The sequence below is a fragment of the Simochromis diagramma genome, unplaced genomic scaffold, assembly GCF_900408965.1.
Source record: "Simochromis diagramma unplaced genomic scaffold, fSimDia1.1 OVJJ01000596.1, whole genome shotgun sequence".
Lineage (NCBI taxonomy): Eukaryota > Metazoa > Chordata > Actinopteri > Cichliformes > Cichlidae > Simochromis > Simochromis diagramma.
Window position 1 is genome coordinate 16989156 of NW_024387245.1, and position 17509 is coordinate 17006664.

Here is a 17509-nt window from a genome sequence, read left to right on the forward strand (position 1 = left end):
GGAACGGGTTTCTGACAAGGATGTCTCCTAGATGCCTCCTGGGTATGGTGTTCCGGGCATGTCCCGCTGGGAGTAGGCCCCAGGGCAGACCCAGGAAATGCTGGAGAGATTTTATCTCTCAGCTGGCCTGGGAACGTCTTGGTGTTCCCCCAGACAAGCTGGAGGAGGTGGCTAAAGAGAGGGAGGTCTGGGCTTCTCTGCTGAGGCTGCTTCCACCACGACCCTGCCACAGATAAGTGGAAGAAAATGAAAGGATGGATGGATTATGATTTAGGTAATTTTTTGACTAAATAAAGATTTTAAAGGCATTAAAGGAACTTAACCTCTATAATTAGTGTCCTTATTGTTTCTTTGTGAAAAATAATGTTTGACAACATTTTTGATGACAATTTTGAGACAAAATCCCTACTTCAAATCTAAGAATGATTTATATAACCCTAAAAATCACAAGCTTTGGTAAAAGGCTGTACCCTCTTTACAAATCCTTTTCAAAACATTTGATTAAATATAGAATGGAAAACTGCATCCATTTTTGGAGGGTGTAAACTTAGATTTTGGTGTATTGTTACCCATAAAGCTGCTGGGAAAATAAACCCTCTCTCTCATCATTGAATCCAGGCTTTATACCATTTAAGCATTGAATGTGTGTATGTGTGTGAGTTTCGGTCTCTGGTTTCAGGCTTTTAAGATATTCCAGATAACACTTCTGTGCAACCATCCACTCAAGATACAGTTACTGTGTTTGTAGCGATGATTTATTCTCTGTGGACTTCTGCTGAGGCCATTGAAACCTAAACGTTGTTTAGCATTTGCAGTAGCCACACATTCACATGCACATCCACGCGCATCAACATTCACACACACACAGGCTATAGGGATGTTGCCTGAGGGAGCATTTTGCCTAGTTAAAAGCTCTTTATGTGTCAGAGACTCTCCAATTGTCCCTCTGAGAGATGAACCAATAGATCAGGTTACAACAGGATGGCTTTGCAATTGATGTAAACTTGCAGAACAAAGCTCACTTCAAAACTGAAAGGATAAATGACAGAAAAAAGACATAAATGAAAATATAAGCTTTAAAGAAATACACAAATATCTTGGATTGTGCATAAAAGTGACACATTTATGTCGTTATTTTGTTGTTTGTGTTGATTCTACATTAGAAGAGTTTTACAGTGTATTTCGTAACCTTTAATGTGTGCCAAATTTGGTACACTAGACACTCAAATGTGAAGACTTAAACAGTTGAATTCATATGCTTCTCTGGCAGCACATGCTCAGCAGCAAGACATAATGGGATGGTTTAATTAGACACAGGTGCACCTTGTTGCCAAATTGCAAACATGCTTCTGAGGCAGAGCTGCTTGGTAACCAAAAATAACATTTTTTGAGCTGGAGCTTGACAGACAAAAGCAAACAACCTCAGAGAGGAGCCTAAATTCCAAACATGAAACTCATAAGAAAAAACATGGCAAATTATGTCTTTGAAAGAAATCACCAAACAGCAAAGATAGATATCCGTTACTGTGTAAGTTGTTACATGAAAAACCTCTTCCTATTGTCGCCATATTTAAAATCCTCTTTAGGTTTTTTAATCTACAGTTAAATTTTTCATGATTTACAGCAATCACAGCATGCATGACAATTAGTTATGTGCATGTAAACATCAAAGGATGAGGTGTCCTCAAAAGAATGATGTCTTGTGAATGCTGATGGGATCCAGCAGATTTTACAACATTGGCACACTTTGCCACGTGCCTTTGTGCCACTGTTTATTAGAGTTTTATGCCTGTGTTATTTAGTTTTAATAATGTGAAATGCAGTGAGAAGTGCAGTGGGTTGCATCATATTTAACTGCTGGATTGTGCTATTTATGTTGATACTTCAAACCGTACTATTTTCTTTGAATCTTTGTTTCTGCAGCACCGTCCCCTGTGAGTGTGGTGAGGAAAGGTCATACAGGGAAGAGCAGCATTGCCCTTTCTTGGGCAGAGCCTGATCGTCCCAACGGCATCATCCTAGAGTATGAGATCAAGTATTTTGAAAAGGTAAAAAAAATATATATATATATTTTAAAATCTTTTCACAAAGCTGTGTACCTTTGTCTACTGCCCTTGGGCCAGCTGTGTTTTCCTAGTACATCCCTGAACCTCTCATACAGTAGAGGTTTCAGTTTTAAAAGCACTGGCTTGCCAGTTTAGTGTTTTAATGTATACAGTTTTGAACAATATGTACTATGAAATTAAATGTACTATACAAAAGAAAACTCATTTGTAGGGTTCTTCTTGTTCAAGCTTTTGCTTTTAGTTGTACAATAGATATCATATTGACTTTAGTCCACAGACACACACACATCATATAAACATTTCTGTTGATAAATACAGAGCCAAATGTCATTTTCAAAGTACATAGCTAATGACACTGGTTGTATCTGGCCTTTTTAAGAGTATATATATATATATATATATATATATATATATATATATATATATATAAGAAACTGACCATGCTTGAACAACCTCTAGCAGCACTTCCCCTTTGCCCTGTATAACACATCTAATTTGTTACAGCTACAGATGTGTGTATCTTACTGAAATTGTGTTTTAAGCCAGGTCCAGTGAGAAAACTTTGACTTCAAAAGTCTTTGTAACAGCATAATAGCCTTTTTCCCCCCTTTTTTGTTAAGTTGGACTTAAGTAGGGACAGCAATTTGATGCTTCTGTGCAGATCATTGTTCCTGTGCCCTTCCTCTTTTCTGCCTGTAATCCTCTGATGTCTTCTTTTCTAAGGTCACAATAAAGGTACATTGGAGAGCAGGGTAGGGTTTGTGGTCAGTGGTGAGCTAATGGCATCTGGCTAATGGAGGCAGCATTTAGCTGAGTTAAAACCTGATGTGGTTACAGTTGGAAAAGTGATCCCTACACACAGGCATTTAGACACACTCATGCTCGCATATACCACAGGTAGCTGCGGAGAGAAAGCAGCAATAAGCTATATGCATACAATTTGGCAATACAATTATTGGGGCAACACATTTTTGACAATCAAAAGTACAAAAATGTTAGTAGAACACATGAATAAATTAAGCTAACATTCTCTTTCTTCAACTAAAGGAACAGGACTCCAGTTACACAATAATAAAATCCAAGGATACTGAAATGGTGGTGGAAGGCCTGAAGCCCTCTTCAGCTTACATCTTCCAGGTCAGAAATGGGTTTCACAAATTAAGAGACTGATAATGGAACTGGATGACAAAAGGGAAGGAAAAAATATTTAAATATGTAGCAATGACAAAATAGTTTGTCAGTATTGCCTAAGATCAAGCAAATCCAAATGAATTAAATTGAAGTATGGTGCATGACTGATATGATGCATTACAGGTACGAGCCAGGACCTCAGCAGGCTATGGTGCATTTAGCCGGCGCTTTGAATTCCAGACCAGCCCTTACTGTGAGTACACCAAAGAGAAGGAGAGAATGACAATACAATGAAGTTTAACTTGTACACAACTCCCACCTGTGTTCTGGGGCTGTATCAACAACAGATGCCAGGTGTGGTTTTGTGTTTGTGTACTGTGTGTAATCCCATGTCTTTTCTTTGGCAGTAACTGCTACTAGTGAGCGTGCTCAAGCTTCGATAGTAGCGGTGGCCATCACACTGGCTCTGGTCCTGCTGGCAGTGGTTGCTGGATTCCTGCTCAGTGGGCGGTAAGGCATAACCTATATACCTGCAAAAGAAAATATGATATAAAAGTATATCATGTGCATGTGCGTGTATATCACCAATATACACGCACATGCACATGGCAATAAAAACAAATACAAAATATTAGCATGAGAGTGCTACTGTGTTACTTTTAATAATGTTCCTGTTACTGGAAATATTGAATTAAAGTTACGGTCTGTAAAATCTAACCAGTAGATGTCAGTCGATTGCAGTCAACGGAGTTCTGTTTTCTTCCCAATTTACCTGCATAATCCTAACTACGGTGGTCACTGTAGGACAAACAGCTCTGGACTTGAGGTGGCTGTAAAATTTAGTGATAGGAGTCCGACAGCAGTTGATGAGTCAGCGAAGCTCGCTGTTGTCTGATAACAGGGATATTGTGTTGAGTTGTTGAGGATATCCTGAACTTTTCTGGTGGCAAGTGCTGTTGTTTTTGACGGTGTTGGCTCCTGTCAGTGGCATTAGTGAAACTTTTTTGGAGTGGCTCAAACATTGTTGAATAAAATGTGAGAAGGCAATCAAACTGTTTATCAGCATGAAAGTGTGATATTTTTGACACTCGGGCCTAAAATTATCTGGCATGGTGTTAACTTATTACCAGCTGTTGTTGAGTAGACGGGAAAGTCACATGTCAGTAATTAATTGTGATATCAGGAATAAATAAGTATGTTTATGTACATTATGCATGTTTTCATGTGTTTGAGCCCTGAGTTGGGTTCAGAAGATGAGGCTTGGACATTTTCTAGGACATTTTCTCCAGATGCCAGTTGGATTGTATGTTTCATTCACATTTTTGCTTCTTTCATGAAGAAGCATAGGTATGATCTTTCATTTCATTTTAATTTTAAGGGACAGCTTAGATTGAGCAGTTAGAGAAGCAAGGCTGAGATCGCCTGAACGTGAGGAGGAAGGATAGTGGATATTAGGCGAAGGATGCTGAATATGGAGCTCCCAAGCAGGGGAAAAAGGAAGACCACAGAGAGATTTGATGGATCTAGTGAAGAAGGACATGCAAAGGGTTGGAATGGTACAGGAAGCTTATGGGATTGGGTCAAATGTAGGCAGATGTTCCACTGCACTAACCCCTAGATGGAGAAGTTTAATGCTGAGGTTAAGTTTGTTGTTACTGGACTATGAAAGTGCAGTTTGAGAATTTGAAGTGTTCAATGGAAGAAGAAAAAAAGAGGTCCAAGAGGTCAGAGACAATTTTTTTCTTATTTTCTCCTTATTTTTAAAAAAAAAAAATAAAGCAGATAATAGTGCATATTCTTCTCTGTTTATTTTATGTACAATATTGTATGTTAGTTTAATAATGGTCCATCATCATTTATCCATTTCTGACCTTATGCTGAGTAAATCTCGTTTCTGTCCCAGATATTTCTCTGTGGTTGAGCAGCATTATGGGATTAGACACATAGCTTGAAGTAAGACTTTTGTGATAGGTCAGGATTAAGGGTTGCTTTTTAGGTTATAACTACAGGGTGGATTCATATCAGTCAAGTGGATTTTCCTCACATCTGGTAGCACAACCTTGCTCATAAGCATTTACCATTTTTCAGTCTACAAGTCTGTCGCATTTGCATGCCCCCATGTGCATATGACCTTCACTTTATCAGTAAAGTCAGGAAATTTTTTTAATTATGAAAGAATGTTCCCCACGTGCAGACACAAAACTGCAGACGGAGTGATAATAGACAGTAGAGAAAATAGTCAAAGCCAGAGTAAAAAATCATTAGAACTCTTGTATTCCTCTGTTTCTTCAGGGTAGTTAAGTCAAAGCTCACATTTCAGTTTCTCTACTATATTTTGAGGTTTTTTAAGAATGAAAATACATGTTCGTTTTTCTCCCAGGTGCATATTGTTGCTTCATTTACGAAATTTTCTTCTCTCCTTCAGTATTAGGTCATCATTTAAACAGTTTAGGTTTGGTAAATGCACAATTTTAAAAAACTGTATTTAATGTTGAACATAAAATGATGATGTTGGAAAGAATTCAGAAACAAATCAGAACGATACAGAGTTGATTTCTGGTTTAGCCGAACAGAGATGAGGATTGCGGATCATTCCGGGGTTTTGTGTGTGGGGGAGGAGAGATGGAAGAATGCCAAATTTTCCAACGATGGATTTAGGGCACAAGCACCACAACCCCCTCCCACCAATGCATCTCCCATACACCCACTCATACATGACTCTCCAGACTACACACGCGTGCACAGAACACATGTGTGGAGCCTAGCACATACGCACTGGTGTATGCATGGGTTAACACACATGTACGCACACACGCAAACACATGCATGAAGTTGGAGGGCATGCTCAAACCCCTTGACTCAACAAATCCAGCAAACTAAACACCCTCCAGGCAGACACACAAAACACGCACACACACAAATACAGACACACAGAGTCAACCCTCTCCAGCTGCCCATACAAACCCCTCTAGCCAAGCCTGGTTACCCTACAGAGAGGTCCGATGGGAAAGACTTGGACATGGCCCCGCTGTGTGTGTGTGCGTGTCTTCATCTGTCTTCAAGAACTAAAAGATAGGAAAAATTCTACCATCAAAAATACTTGTTTGACAAATGACTAAAATAAATCAGTAAATTTACATTGCAGATATTTTAATTAGTTACTCTGTGTCTGTTTGTTGCGTGGTGTGTTTTTGTGTTTGCATATAGGATCAAGTTTAAATTCATTACACATGTTTAATCTGGGTTATCTGTGATTATCTCTGATGCCAGTTGTAAAAATATTGACTTATAGAAGCGTTTTAAGCACAAACACACAAACATACAAATGAATGTCGGTTTTATCCACCAGGCTTACGCAGACATAATGGAAAAGAATATGATATAGACATAAACATAAGCCTTGCGGCTTCAAAAGTTCTGTTTTCAGTCTGGCCTTTCTTAAAAAGTGACAGATCTCTTTTTCCTGTTGCAAAAGTCAGAGTTGATATGTCGAGAAGGGCTTTCTTGGTTATTGATATTTTGTGGAAACTGCATTCCTTTGCTGACATCTTTTCTTTTCAGCAATATTTTTGAACACCTTAAAAGATGATTCAGTGAGAAAATATAAAGCTTATTTTGCACTAAGATTCTTGGGGGAGGTGGCAGGGTTTGCTTTTCTTTGCTTGGGCTATTTTGTGAGATCACTATTCAAAAAGTATATTTTCCTGTGTTTTTTGTACTAGTTTGTACTAGGAAATAGTTGCCAAATGATATCACTTTGAGAGGAAACCACAGGGATCATTTCTTTTTTACTGCCTTCATCTCAAACTGCATTAATGCTGGAATTCATTCAGTCTACCTTGGAGACGGTGATAAATGTTAAAATACTTGCGCTATTTCAAAATAAAAGTCCCATTCTGAGAAATATCATCAGATTTAGTTATTCCCCCTCAGTGTATGTGTCATTGAGACAAGTATCATTTGACAACATTGCTTAGTCGCTGACTTTACATGTGTGTATTTAACAGCACTTTGACATGACACTGACACTAATGTTTTTGGATCACTTCTTCCTTAGGCGCTGTGGCTATAGCAAAGCAAAGCAAGATCCCGAAGAGGAAAAGATGCACTTCCACAATGGCCACAGTAGGTTAAAGCCCAGACTCGTTCTGTATGTGTCTATGTATGTGGGCTTAAGTTCATCCAAAGTTTACAGTACATGTACAGTACAGGGTTCACACAGCGGTCATGTCTGGTCATGCTATCTCCTTTGGCATGTGCGTACTATAAGTACAGTTGACAGTGTTTTGGTAGAGTAGCTATTCACTGAATGGCACTGCCACAAACCAGGCTCATAGCTACCAGCAAACACACAGTTGGCAGACAACATATAGAGCTATGATGACTTATAGATTGTGACAGCTTAATATATTTGTCCACATTTTTGGCATGACACCCTCTATCCATCTTTTGGTATGGAATCAAAGCCAACTGTGATTGGTATATCAACTCCAGAGTAGTCAGGAAAATAATACCATGTGGGATAGTGTTATATTGATTTGGACTGTGAAATAAAATGTTTAAAATTAGTGTTTATTATCTGCATGCCAAATTTGCAGGATGGATGAAAAGATGGTTGTCTTCTGGGAATAATTAATGGCACTAATTAATACATGTATCTTTTTTTTAGGCGTATGAATCTATTGTACTCAAATAATAATGTTGCTCTGCGTGTGCTTCTGCAGTAAAATTTCCAGGGGTGCGTACTTATATCGATCCCCTCACCTATGAAGATCCCAACCAGGCAGTGCATGAATTTGCCCAGGAGATTGACGTTTCATACATCTCCATTGAAAGGATCATTGGTGCTGGTGGGTAAAAAATAATGTCTGCATCTGTGTGTGTACACCTTGGAGATCCACTGTTTCATATTTGGAGCATCAGTTTAAGCCTGTCTGTGTTATCCTTAATTCAGAACCACAAAGGTAAACCTGTTTAATCGGTGCCCTGAAACAGCTTAACGTCACAAAATGCCTTATTAAAATACATAGACTAATAGCATAATGACTCGAGCCTAATTCTGCCTTCTGTAGTATTGAAACATTTTCTCATTAACACTACTGCAGTGTGTCATATTTTCTACAACCTTCATAAACCTGTCACATTCATAATTGCATAAGCTTACATAAGCATAAGTTAAGAGTGTGCTTAAAAGCAACATTGTGCACAGACATAAATAATGTTTCCACTGACAAAAATGTTGACTGACCACATTTATTAGCTTCAAGCGCTTTAGCCAATTTCAAGATTGGCCCCTTAAAGTAAAGAATATAAGCTGTCCGAACACAGTGTGTCAGGCACAAAATTTCAGCTTTACTTAAAGAAAATCTATCTGTCTGGTCAAGGTTGATTTGCCATTTCATAATAGTTTTTACAGGTCAGGTTTAACTGAAATGTTGATGCCACTCTTAATGTCTACCTTTTTTTTCCTCAGGGGAATTTGGTGAAGTGTGCAGTGGACCGCTGAGGCTGCCCGGGAAACGAGAGATCCAGGTTGCCATTAAGACCTTGAAAGCAGGCTACACAGAGCAGCAAAGACGTGACTTTCTTTGGGAGGCGTCAATCATGGGCCAGTTTAACCACCCAAACATCATCCGTCTGGAGGGTGTGGTTACTAAGAGTGAGTTATCAGCATGTGTATCCATATTTAAGTTTAATACACTGTGTTTTATGTGAAACTGCATCCTGTAGGATCTAGCACATATTGGATGTCACAACGTAAGTAAAACTCACAGCAGTTGTTTGGTGTAGATATATAGGAATCTTAAGCCTTGCTATGTCATTTTAAACTTGCATGCTGTACTTAATCAGTCCTGTACTTTAACAGGTTTTCCTTTTCAACTTTTTTTCTGACTTACACTTAGTTAATGTCATAGTCTGCTTGTCAAGTTCAACAGTATCTAATATATTAACTTTTGAAAGCAACTGGAAAGCTGACAATTCAATTTCAACCCTATAATCTGTTTTACCTTCATGAAGATTAACATATTTCTTTCTTCTTCTTTTTTTTTTGCATAACTGAGTGTTGATCTAGCTGCTAAGTTTAAGAAAACACCAGCAATAAGAAAAACGGTGCAAAAGCACACAAAACACAACGGAGATAGGGGGGAAAAAAAACAGAAAAGGAAAAACGAAAATGGAAATAGGAGAAAACAGATTTCCAAAAGCACAAGGGAAGTGTTTCTGGGGAGACAGAGTGTGTGTTTTAATCTCATGATTCATATAATACTAATGATGGGTTTTTAGGCTAATAGTTAGGCTAACACACTTAACCTCTCATCTTTTCTTTCCTCACAAAACCGATAGATGCTCCACTTCTTTTAAGTGTCTCCCAGCACAATTCTTAGCATATTTTGGTTCCCGCACCTGGTCCGTCAGGTTATTGTCTCCCCAGAAACACTTCCCTTGTGCTTTTGGAAATCTGTTTTTTCCTATTTCTGTTTTTGTTTTTTCTATTTGTGTTTTCTATTTTTCAGTGTCCGTTTTCGTTTTTTCTATTTCCATTGTGTTTTGTGTGCTTTTGCAGTGTTTTTCTTATTGCTGGTGTTTTCTGCAGTCCGTTTGGCCTCTCAGGGCCACCGTATAAGTTGCTGTTAAGGGTTGTTCTCATGCGTACAAATGTTTACATCTCAGTTTAAATTTTGGAAAAATTGCATGCACAATGTCAGATAAAGAATTGATTATTTTAACTGAGAAGTAAGTCATATTTCAAGCAAAAATTGGCACACATGATATATCCTTATTCTATTTTTTTGTTTTGTTTGTATATAATATTGTGGCGAGCTCAGACAAGGAGGAGACGGAGGTATCGTTTGGTCTTGCTTCCCGTGAGCTAGCCAGGGAGCACAGCCGTTTATTAACATTTGCAGAAAACGCTGCCGCTAGCTAACTGCTCAGCGCGGCAACAACAACAACAACAACACACAGGGCGCCCTCTGACCCCGGAAGGACACACCGTCGCAGCGAGAGGGCGTCACCTGTCGCTATGGCAACATAAACAAAACATAACTGTACAAACAGAACCCTGAACAGTCCTGACCCGCTACATAGCCCCCACCTAAGGGGTCAGTCGTCCCCGACGACCCCATTACCCCACACAAAGTCCTGCAAATGTCCAGGTGCCTTCTTTTGGCGCACCGGCCGGTCACGACCGGCAGGGGAAAAGTCACTCGGGTCAGAACATGGGGTGCCACCATCATCCCCTGCCCCAGCGTCTGCCGGAGCGAGCGGTCGGTACGGTGAGAGCCGGTCCCGGTGCAACACCACCATGCGCCCCGGGCCCAGCATGCGGATACGGTACACCACGTCTGTTAGCCGCTCCACGACCTCCGCCGGCCCTTGCCAGTGACTGCAGAGTTTGGGGGACACTCCTCTCTTGCGAACCGAGCAGTACACCCAAACCTTGTCGCCAGGCATGAAAACCCCCCCTTGGCACTTGGTGTCGTAGGCTCTTTTCTGTCGTACTCCAGCGCTGGCCTGGGCCTGGCGGGTGTAGTCATGAACCACCTGCAGCCGCTCCCTCAGCCTCCTGTAGTAGTCCATCTCTGGCCCACCATCAATCTCCGGCTCGGGGGGGGGGACCCGAACACCAGATCCACAGGCGTCCGGAGCTCCCGTCCAAACATCAGAGTGGCAGGTGTGCACTGGCTGGACTCCTGCACCGCAGTCTGATACGACCAAAGGACCAGGGGCAGATGTCGGTCCCAATCCCGCTGGTGGCGGCTGGTGAGAATGGCGAGCTGGGTGGCCAGCGTGCGGTTGAAGCGCTCAACCAAGCCATCGCTTTGTGGGTGGAGCGGTGTGGTTCTCGTCTTCTCCACCCCCAGTCGCCGGCAGATCTCCCCGAAGACCTTCGATTCGAAGTTACGCCCCTGGTCACTGTGGAGCTCAGCCGGGACCCCAAAACGGGCGAACATCTCCTCCACCAGCTTCTCGGCCGTCGTCGTTGCGCTCTGGTCCGGCACCGCGTAGGCCTCTGGCCACTTCGTGAAATAGTCCATAGCCACCAACACATACCGGTTCCCTGACTCTGTGACGGGGAAAGGCCCTAGGACATCCACTCCCACTCTTTCCATTGGGGCCCCCACCAGGTACTGCTGAAGGGGGGCAGTGGAGCGTTGAGTTGGGCCCTTCTGTGCCGTGCAGGTGTCACAGCAGTGCACATGAAGTTCCACATCCCGTCGACAGCCAGGCCAGTAGAACCGTCCCCTGAGGCGGCGGAGAGTTTTGGCGTTCCCATAGTGTCCTGCCCCCACCGAGCCGTGGACCAGCTCAAGCACCTGCGACCGCAGCGACCAAGGCACCAACAGCTGCAGGAGATCTCTGCCCTGTCCGGGGGCCCGCCATCTCCGGTACAGGAGGCCGTCGTGGGTCTCCAGATTGTTGTGCTGGGAGTAGTAGGCCTTCACCTCGGGCTCCTGTCCCGACACCCCCGTCCAGGCGGGGCGTTGCGCCGCCTCCAGCCAGGCCCCCACCTGAACCAACGTCGCGTCAGCCTCCTGCTCCCGCTTCAGCTGCTGCATTGTCAATGGGAGCCACCCCCCTCCGCCGGCTGTGGCCTGAGCAGTAGCCACCCCCAGCACCTCCTGGGCCCGCTCCTCCTGTCGCAGGCAGTAGCGGCACTCGACGGCTACGCAGGGCCGTCTGGAGAGGGCATCAGCGTTGCCATGCTGTCGACCTGCCCGATGCTGGATCTCGAAGTCATAGCCCTGAAGGACCTCCAGCCAGCGGGCCACCTGCCCTTCTGGGTGTTCTAAGTTCAGGAGCCAAGTCAGAGATGCATGGTCAGTGCGCAGGAGGAACCGGCAGCCGTGCAGATATGACTGGAAGTGCCGCACCGCTAGCACTACGGCGAGCAGCTCCCGCCGGGTCACGCAGTAGTTCTTCTCGGCTCGCCCCAAGGCACGACTGAAGTACGCCAGCACCCGTTCTCCAGCCTCGTCCTGCTGGGAAAGGACCGCCCCGACTCCTACATTGCTAGCATCAGTGTCCACAATGAAAGGTTGCCGGGCGTCGGGGTAGGCCAGGACTGGAGCTCTGGTGAGGGCCTCCTTCAGCTGTGCAAAAGCCGCAGCACAGGCCTCCCCCCAGCCAAACAGCTGTCCCTTGTCAGTCAGGCGGTGGAGGGGGCTGGCCATCATCACGAACCCCTTGATGAACCAACGATAGTAGGAGGCTAGGCCCAGGAAGCTCCGCAGTTCTTGGACGTTCGAGGGAGTCGTCCAGTCCCGGACCGCAGCCACTTTTGCGGGGTCAGTGGCGACACCTCGAGCGCTGATCACATGGCCCAAGAACGTGGTCTCTCTCACCAACAGCCGGCATTTCGCGGGGTTGAGCCGCAGCCCAGCTCATCGGATGGCACTCAAGACCTCGCTCAGGTGAGACAGTGCACTGTCGAAGTCGCCACCGTGCACCAACAGGTCATCCAGGTACACAACGCAGCGGCTACGAGGGATATCCACGAGCACCCTCTCCATCAGCCTCTCAAACGTCGCTGGCGCATTGCAGAGCCCAAATGGCATGACCCTGAACTGCCACAGCCCCTGTCTAATGGTGAATGCAGTCTTAGGCCTTGCGTCGGGGGCTAGCTCCACCTGCCAGTAACCGCTGTGTTACGTTCTAAGTCTAGGCGTGTCTTGAACGCAACACAACATTGGCCCACCACACTCCACCCAAAACAAGAACCCAAACAATAGTATCTTTTAAAATGCTAAGCAGCCATTTATTTGCTTCAGCAGTGAGCAGTGCCAAAAATAACAAACAAAACCCGGACGAGCCCCCATTTATGTTACGTTCTAAGTCTAGGCGTGTCTTGAACGCAACACAACATTGGCCCACCACACTCCACCCAAAACAAGAACCCAAACAATAGTATCTTTTAAAATGCTAAGCAGCCATTTATTTGCTTCAGCAGTGAGCAGTGCCAAAAATAACAAACAAAACTCCCTAATGGTCCCTATACTTTCCTACCCAAAATGAAAAAACCAAACAAAAGACAATTCACTTACCTAACTTCCTAAACAAAAACAGGAGAAAACGTAATCAACAAAAATGGCTTCTCACGCCTACTAGGCTGCTGCAGTGAACAATATATACAAGGTGAACAAATTACTCAATTGCTACTTTACAAATCTATTTACAAAACTACGATACCAACACCACAGTGATCACAACCCATGACAAACTGAAACACAGGGCTTAAATACATAGAGGGAGCAATCAGGGAATGGACAACAGGAGGGAAACACAGCTGGGGCAAATCAGAACTGACGAGACAAGGAAGCGTAAACTGAACACACTGAGATAAGACAGACCTTCAAAGTAAAACAGGAAACACATAACAGTCACGCCTAACACAAAACACTGACAACATTGGATCGTAACAGCTGCGTAGGTCGAGGGAGCTGAACCAACTGGAGCCGGTAACGTAATCTAGGGCCTCGTCGATCCGCAGCAGCGGGTACGAGTCCTTCTTGGTGACTGCATTGAGACGGCGAAAGTCCACGCAGAACCTCGGGCTGCCATCCTTCTTCCCCACCAGAACCACGGGTGCCGCCCATGGGCTATTGGACAGCTCAATCACCCCAGCCGCAGCCATCTCACAGATCTTCTCTTCCGCTACCTGCCGTTTTGAGAGGGGCAGCCGGTGTGGACGCAGACGGATGGGCTGAGCAGAGCCGGTGTCGATGGTGTGCTGGACCAGACTCGTCTGCCTACAGTCTTTGTCACTGGCGGAAAAGATGTCCACATTCTCGTCCAGGAGGCACCTCAACCGCTGGCGCTGGTTGACGTTGAGGCCTACGCTGCTGCGCTGCCAAAGGTCATCAACAGCCTCGATGGTCTCGGTCGAGGGAGGTTTGTCGGGCTGAGAGGCTGAGGCTGAGGCTGAGGCGAGTGGAGATGACCCAGAGCCACCGGCATCCGAAATCTGCTGAGCGGCAGCTGCCCGACGCCTGTCTCGTCTGGTCCCCGCTCCCTGCTTTTGGCCGCGCTGGAGGGCAAAAGTCTCTGTGCCAAGAGTGATAGCCAGCTTTGCGGTGTCGACGCAGGCCCCCGAGCGGCTCAGCAGACCCAGGCCAATGATGCACTGGTCTTGAATGTCGGCGAGCCAGAAGTCGTGCACCAGCTCTAGATCCTTCACTCGGATCCGCAACGGTTTCTTCCCCCGCATAACAGTTTTCTCCCCCGTCACTGTCATCAGTTGGGTGTCTGTGGGCAACCAACCCTTTACCAGTGGCCCGGATGTTTCAGGGAGCACGTCAGGTCGTATCAGGGAAATGGTAGACTCCGTGTCCACCAGGGCCTGGCATGGCTGGTCCTCAACACAGCAGCTCAAGTAGAGTCCCTTGAGGTGCCCAACTCGGCCCACCACTGTGCATCGTCCTTGGAGGGGGGCAGGAAGCTGGAGCGGTGGTCCCCTCGCTACACCGCTCCCTCCTCGTTTCCCTGAGGCTGCGTAGTTCCGGTCTTCGGGGCTGGTGCTGGGCAGTCACGCGCCACGTGGCCAGGCTCATCGCACCGGTAGCAGCGGTCGGTCGACGAGGACGCCTCCGGGGCACTGAGGGCTGCAGCTGGGACATCTCAGCGACCTCCCCCTCCCCGTCGCAGTCTGCGGCTCTGATTTGGGGGTAGTTTGGGGGGGGCACCTGCTGGTTAGGTCGCGAGGTGAGCACCAGCTCGGCCCTTTCAGCCTCAAGGAGCGCCTCACGGAGGGTCTGAGGCATGGCCAGGTGGACGTGTTGGCGTAGTCGCTCTGGGAAAAGTCCTCGCAGAAAAGCATGCAGGCTAAGCTCCTCACGGGCTGCTGCTGGAAACTCCGGGTAGCCACGACGAGCATACAGCAACACGTTTGCTGCAAAGGTGCCCAGGCTCTCCCCCGGTCGACGGCTCCGGTTGGTTAGCTGCTCTCTGCTCTGATCAGTGGAGTGCCGCTGCCCAAATCGCTTCTCGAGTGCCGTGGTGAGGGCCTGGAGCTCATGCTGCTCTGCCGGGGCTAGGTCAAGGAGTATCTGCAGTGCATCTCCCTCTAATGCTAGCGCTAGGTGTGTAGCAGTCTCCTCTTCGCTCCAGCCACTATGTCTGGCGGCTAGCCACACTTGTGAGAGGTAGGGCTCTAACGGGGTTAGCCCGTTGTATTTCGGTACCTTAACTGGCGTGGTAGGCATAACTGCTCGCGGTTGGGGGCTCGGCGTGTGGGTCGACAGAGGTAGCCCATGAAGCATTGCCCTAGCATCTGTCGCGACGGGCCGCCGCCGCGGTGCGCTCGCGCCATCGGGACCTGTCGGGGGACTTACATGGCCGCTCACATCCTCTCTCTTCCATCGCCAGTTTCCCAAGCGGGGAATGTTCTCCTCGACGGCTTGCTCCAGCCTCTGAATGTCTCTCTCCATTACGGCGAGGGTGAGCTATCCCACTTCTGACACCAATGTGGCGAGCTCAGACAAGGAGGAGACGGAGGTATCGTTTGGTCTTGCTTCCCGTGAGCTAGCCAGGGAGCACAGCCGTTTATTAACATTTGCAGAAAACACTGCCGCTAGCTAACTGCTCAGCGCGGCAACAACAACAACAACAACAACACACAGGGCGCCCTCTGACCCCGGAAGGACACACCGTCGCAGCGAGAGGGCGTCACCCGTCACTATGGCAACATAAACAAAACATAACTGTACAAACAGAACCCTGAACAGCCCTGACCCGCTACAATATAAACTTTGGAATTGGATCATTAGAGGATATTTTACTTTGTGTTGCTATCTAGATAAATGGTAAAAAACTAAATCTTCCAGCAAATGTCAAAACTATGATTTCAAAATATTTGCTTATTAACGTGAAGTATTTTATTGTTGATTTTGTTTTTTCTTCTTCTCAGGCAAGCCGGTGATGATCATCACAGAATACATGGAGAATGGCTCATTGGACACTTTTCTCAAGGTAAAATATACAGGAGAAGGGTCTGAGGGAAGAAATACTTAAAAAATGACCCTTGATAAAATACAAACCCACTCTGATTCTCCAAAAATCTCCAAAAAGTTTTTTAAGCAGAATTCGTAGCTTCATTAACAAGAAATTATATCATCTCAGTTTTAGTGTTGTCTGTAACATCTCAATGGACTGAAGGATGCTGGAAACAGACAGTGGTGCACACATTGAGACAACAGTGGTTCATAACAGAAAGATGGCAGTTAAAGCAGGTTTTATAACAGCTTTTAAGCAGAAAACAGATACAGATGTGTTCAGGCGATGAAAGTAATATTTCCTACTAATAGTAATGTATTTTGTATAGCACTTTTCAAAACATAGAGTTAAAAAGCGCTTCACAGTTCAAATAAAAGCCACAAATTGAAGATAAGTATACATGTTCAAACATGCAGACACAGGCATACGGTCAGGATTTCATTTCAACATACATGCAAAAAGTCGCAAATTTTGGCAAAAAATTAAAGGGTAAAATTAAAGGAACGCTAACCTATACACAGTTTTCAGTAGTCATTTTAAACAAATAAGAGTCGCCTGACCTGACTGACTGAGGAAGTCTGTTTCACAGTTTGGGTGCAACAACCTCAAAAGCACGGTCAGCTAGTTTTAAAATCAGAATGAGAGACAGTTAGGAGACCCTGGTTAGACAACTGGAGAGGCCAGCTGCATTGATAAGGTCAAGGAAGGAAGATAACATGATGAGAAACACAAAATAGTAGTGAATAATCAGAGAATCTGAGTTCATCTGCATGGGGCAGATTTAAGGCACATTTAAATATTGAAATGCTTTCTCACCTTTACTATGACACAGATCACCTCACCAGAATATATAAAGTCACTAAGCCTTCAGAGTTGGAATAATGCCTTTCCTGCGTAAATGAAAGTACTGCCTTCATCGCGAGTAGAATGTGGAATTTAATGAAGAGGCAGGCTGAAATAAATATTCCCTCTTCAGACCACTTAACAGTCTGTTCACTGCCTACAGTGGCACAACGCTCAGGTAGCAGACAAGTCTAATTCCTGCATGAGAAAAACTATAAATTTCTTCAAGAGTCTTGCTAATGAAGAGATGAAATACATAAGATTCAATCAGGATTCAGCACTGAAGAGAGTTAAAGTGGGTTTTTTTTTAAACAAAAACAACAACGGAGGAAAGGGGAGAGTAAAATGCTTCTGGTTTGAGGTGTCGGTTTACTTGCTTGAAAGGCATTGCAGACAGGAACAATCAGAAATCTCATCTGAAGGGAATGATCTCATTTTGGCTGCATGGAAAAGGGGGATGCTGTGAGACAAAAAAT

General features: G+C 45.1%; 1 protein-coding gene across 3 annotated transcripts in view; it reads left to right on the top strand.

Annotated features, from left to right (window-relative positions):
• LOC120714183 (ephrin type-A receptor 5) overlaps positions 1-17509 on the top strand; it is a 65647-nt gene that overhangs the window by 33783 nt on the left and 14355 nt on the right. For all 3 annotated transcript variants that reach the window (XM_040000264.1, XM_040000265.1, XM_040000263.1), the window contains exons 6-13: positions 1924-2048; positions 3114-3203; positions 3381-3450; positions 3605-3707; positions 7255-7322; positions 7922-8047; positions 8671-8856; positions 16105-16166. In XM_040000264.1, the coding sequence (XP_039856198.1) occupies positions 1924-2048; positions 3114-3203; positions 3381-3450; positions 3605-3707; positions 7255-7322; positions 7922-8047; positions 8671-8856; positions 16105-16166 (830 nt within the window). The remainder of the gene's footprint in view (positions 1-1923; positions 2049-3113; positions 3204-3380; positions 3451-3604; positions 3708-7254; positions 7323-7921; positions 8048-8670; positions 8857-16104; positions 16167-17509) is intronic.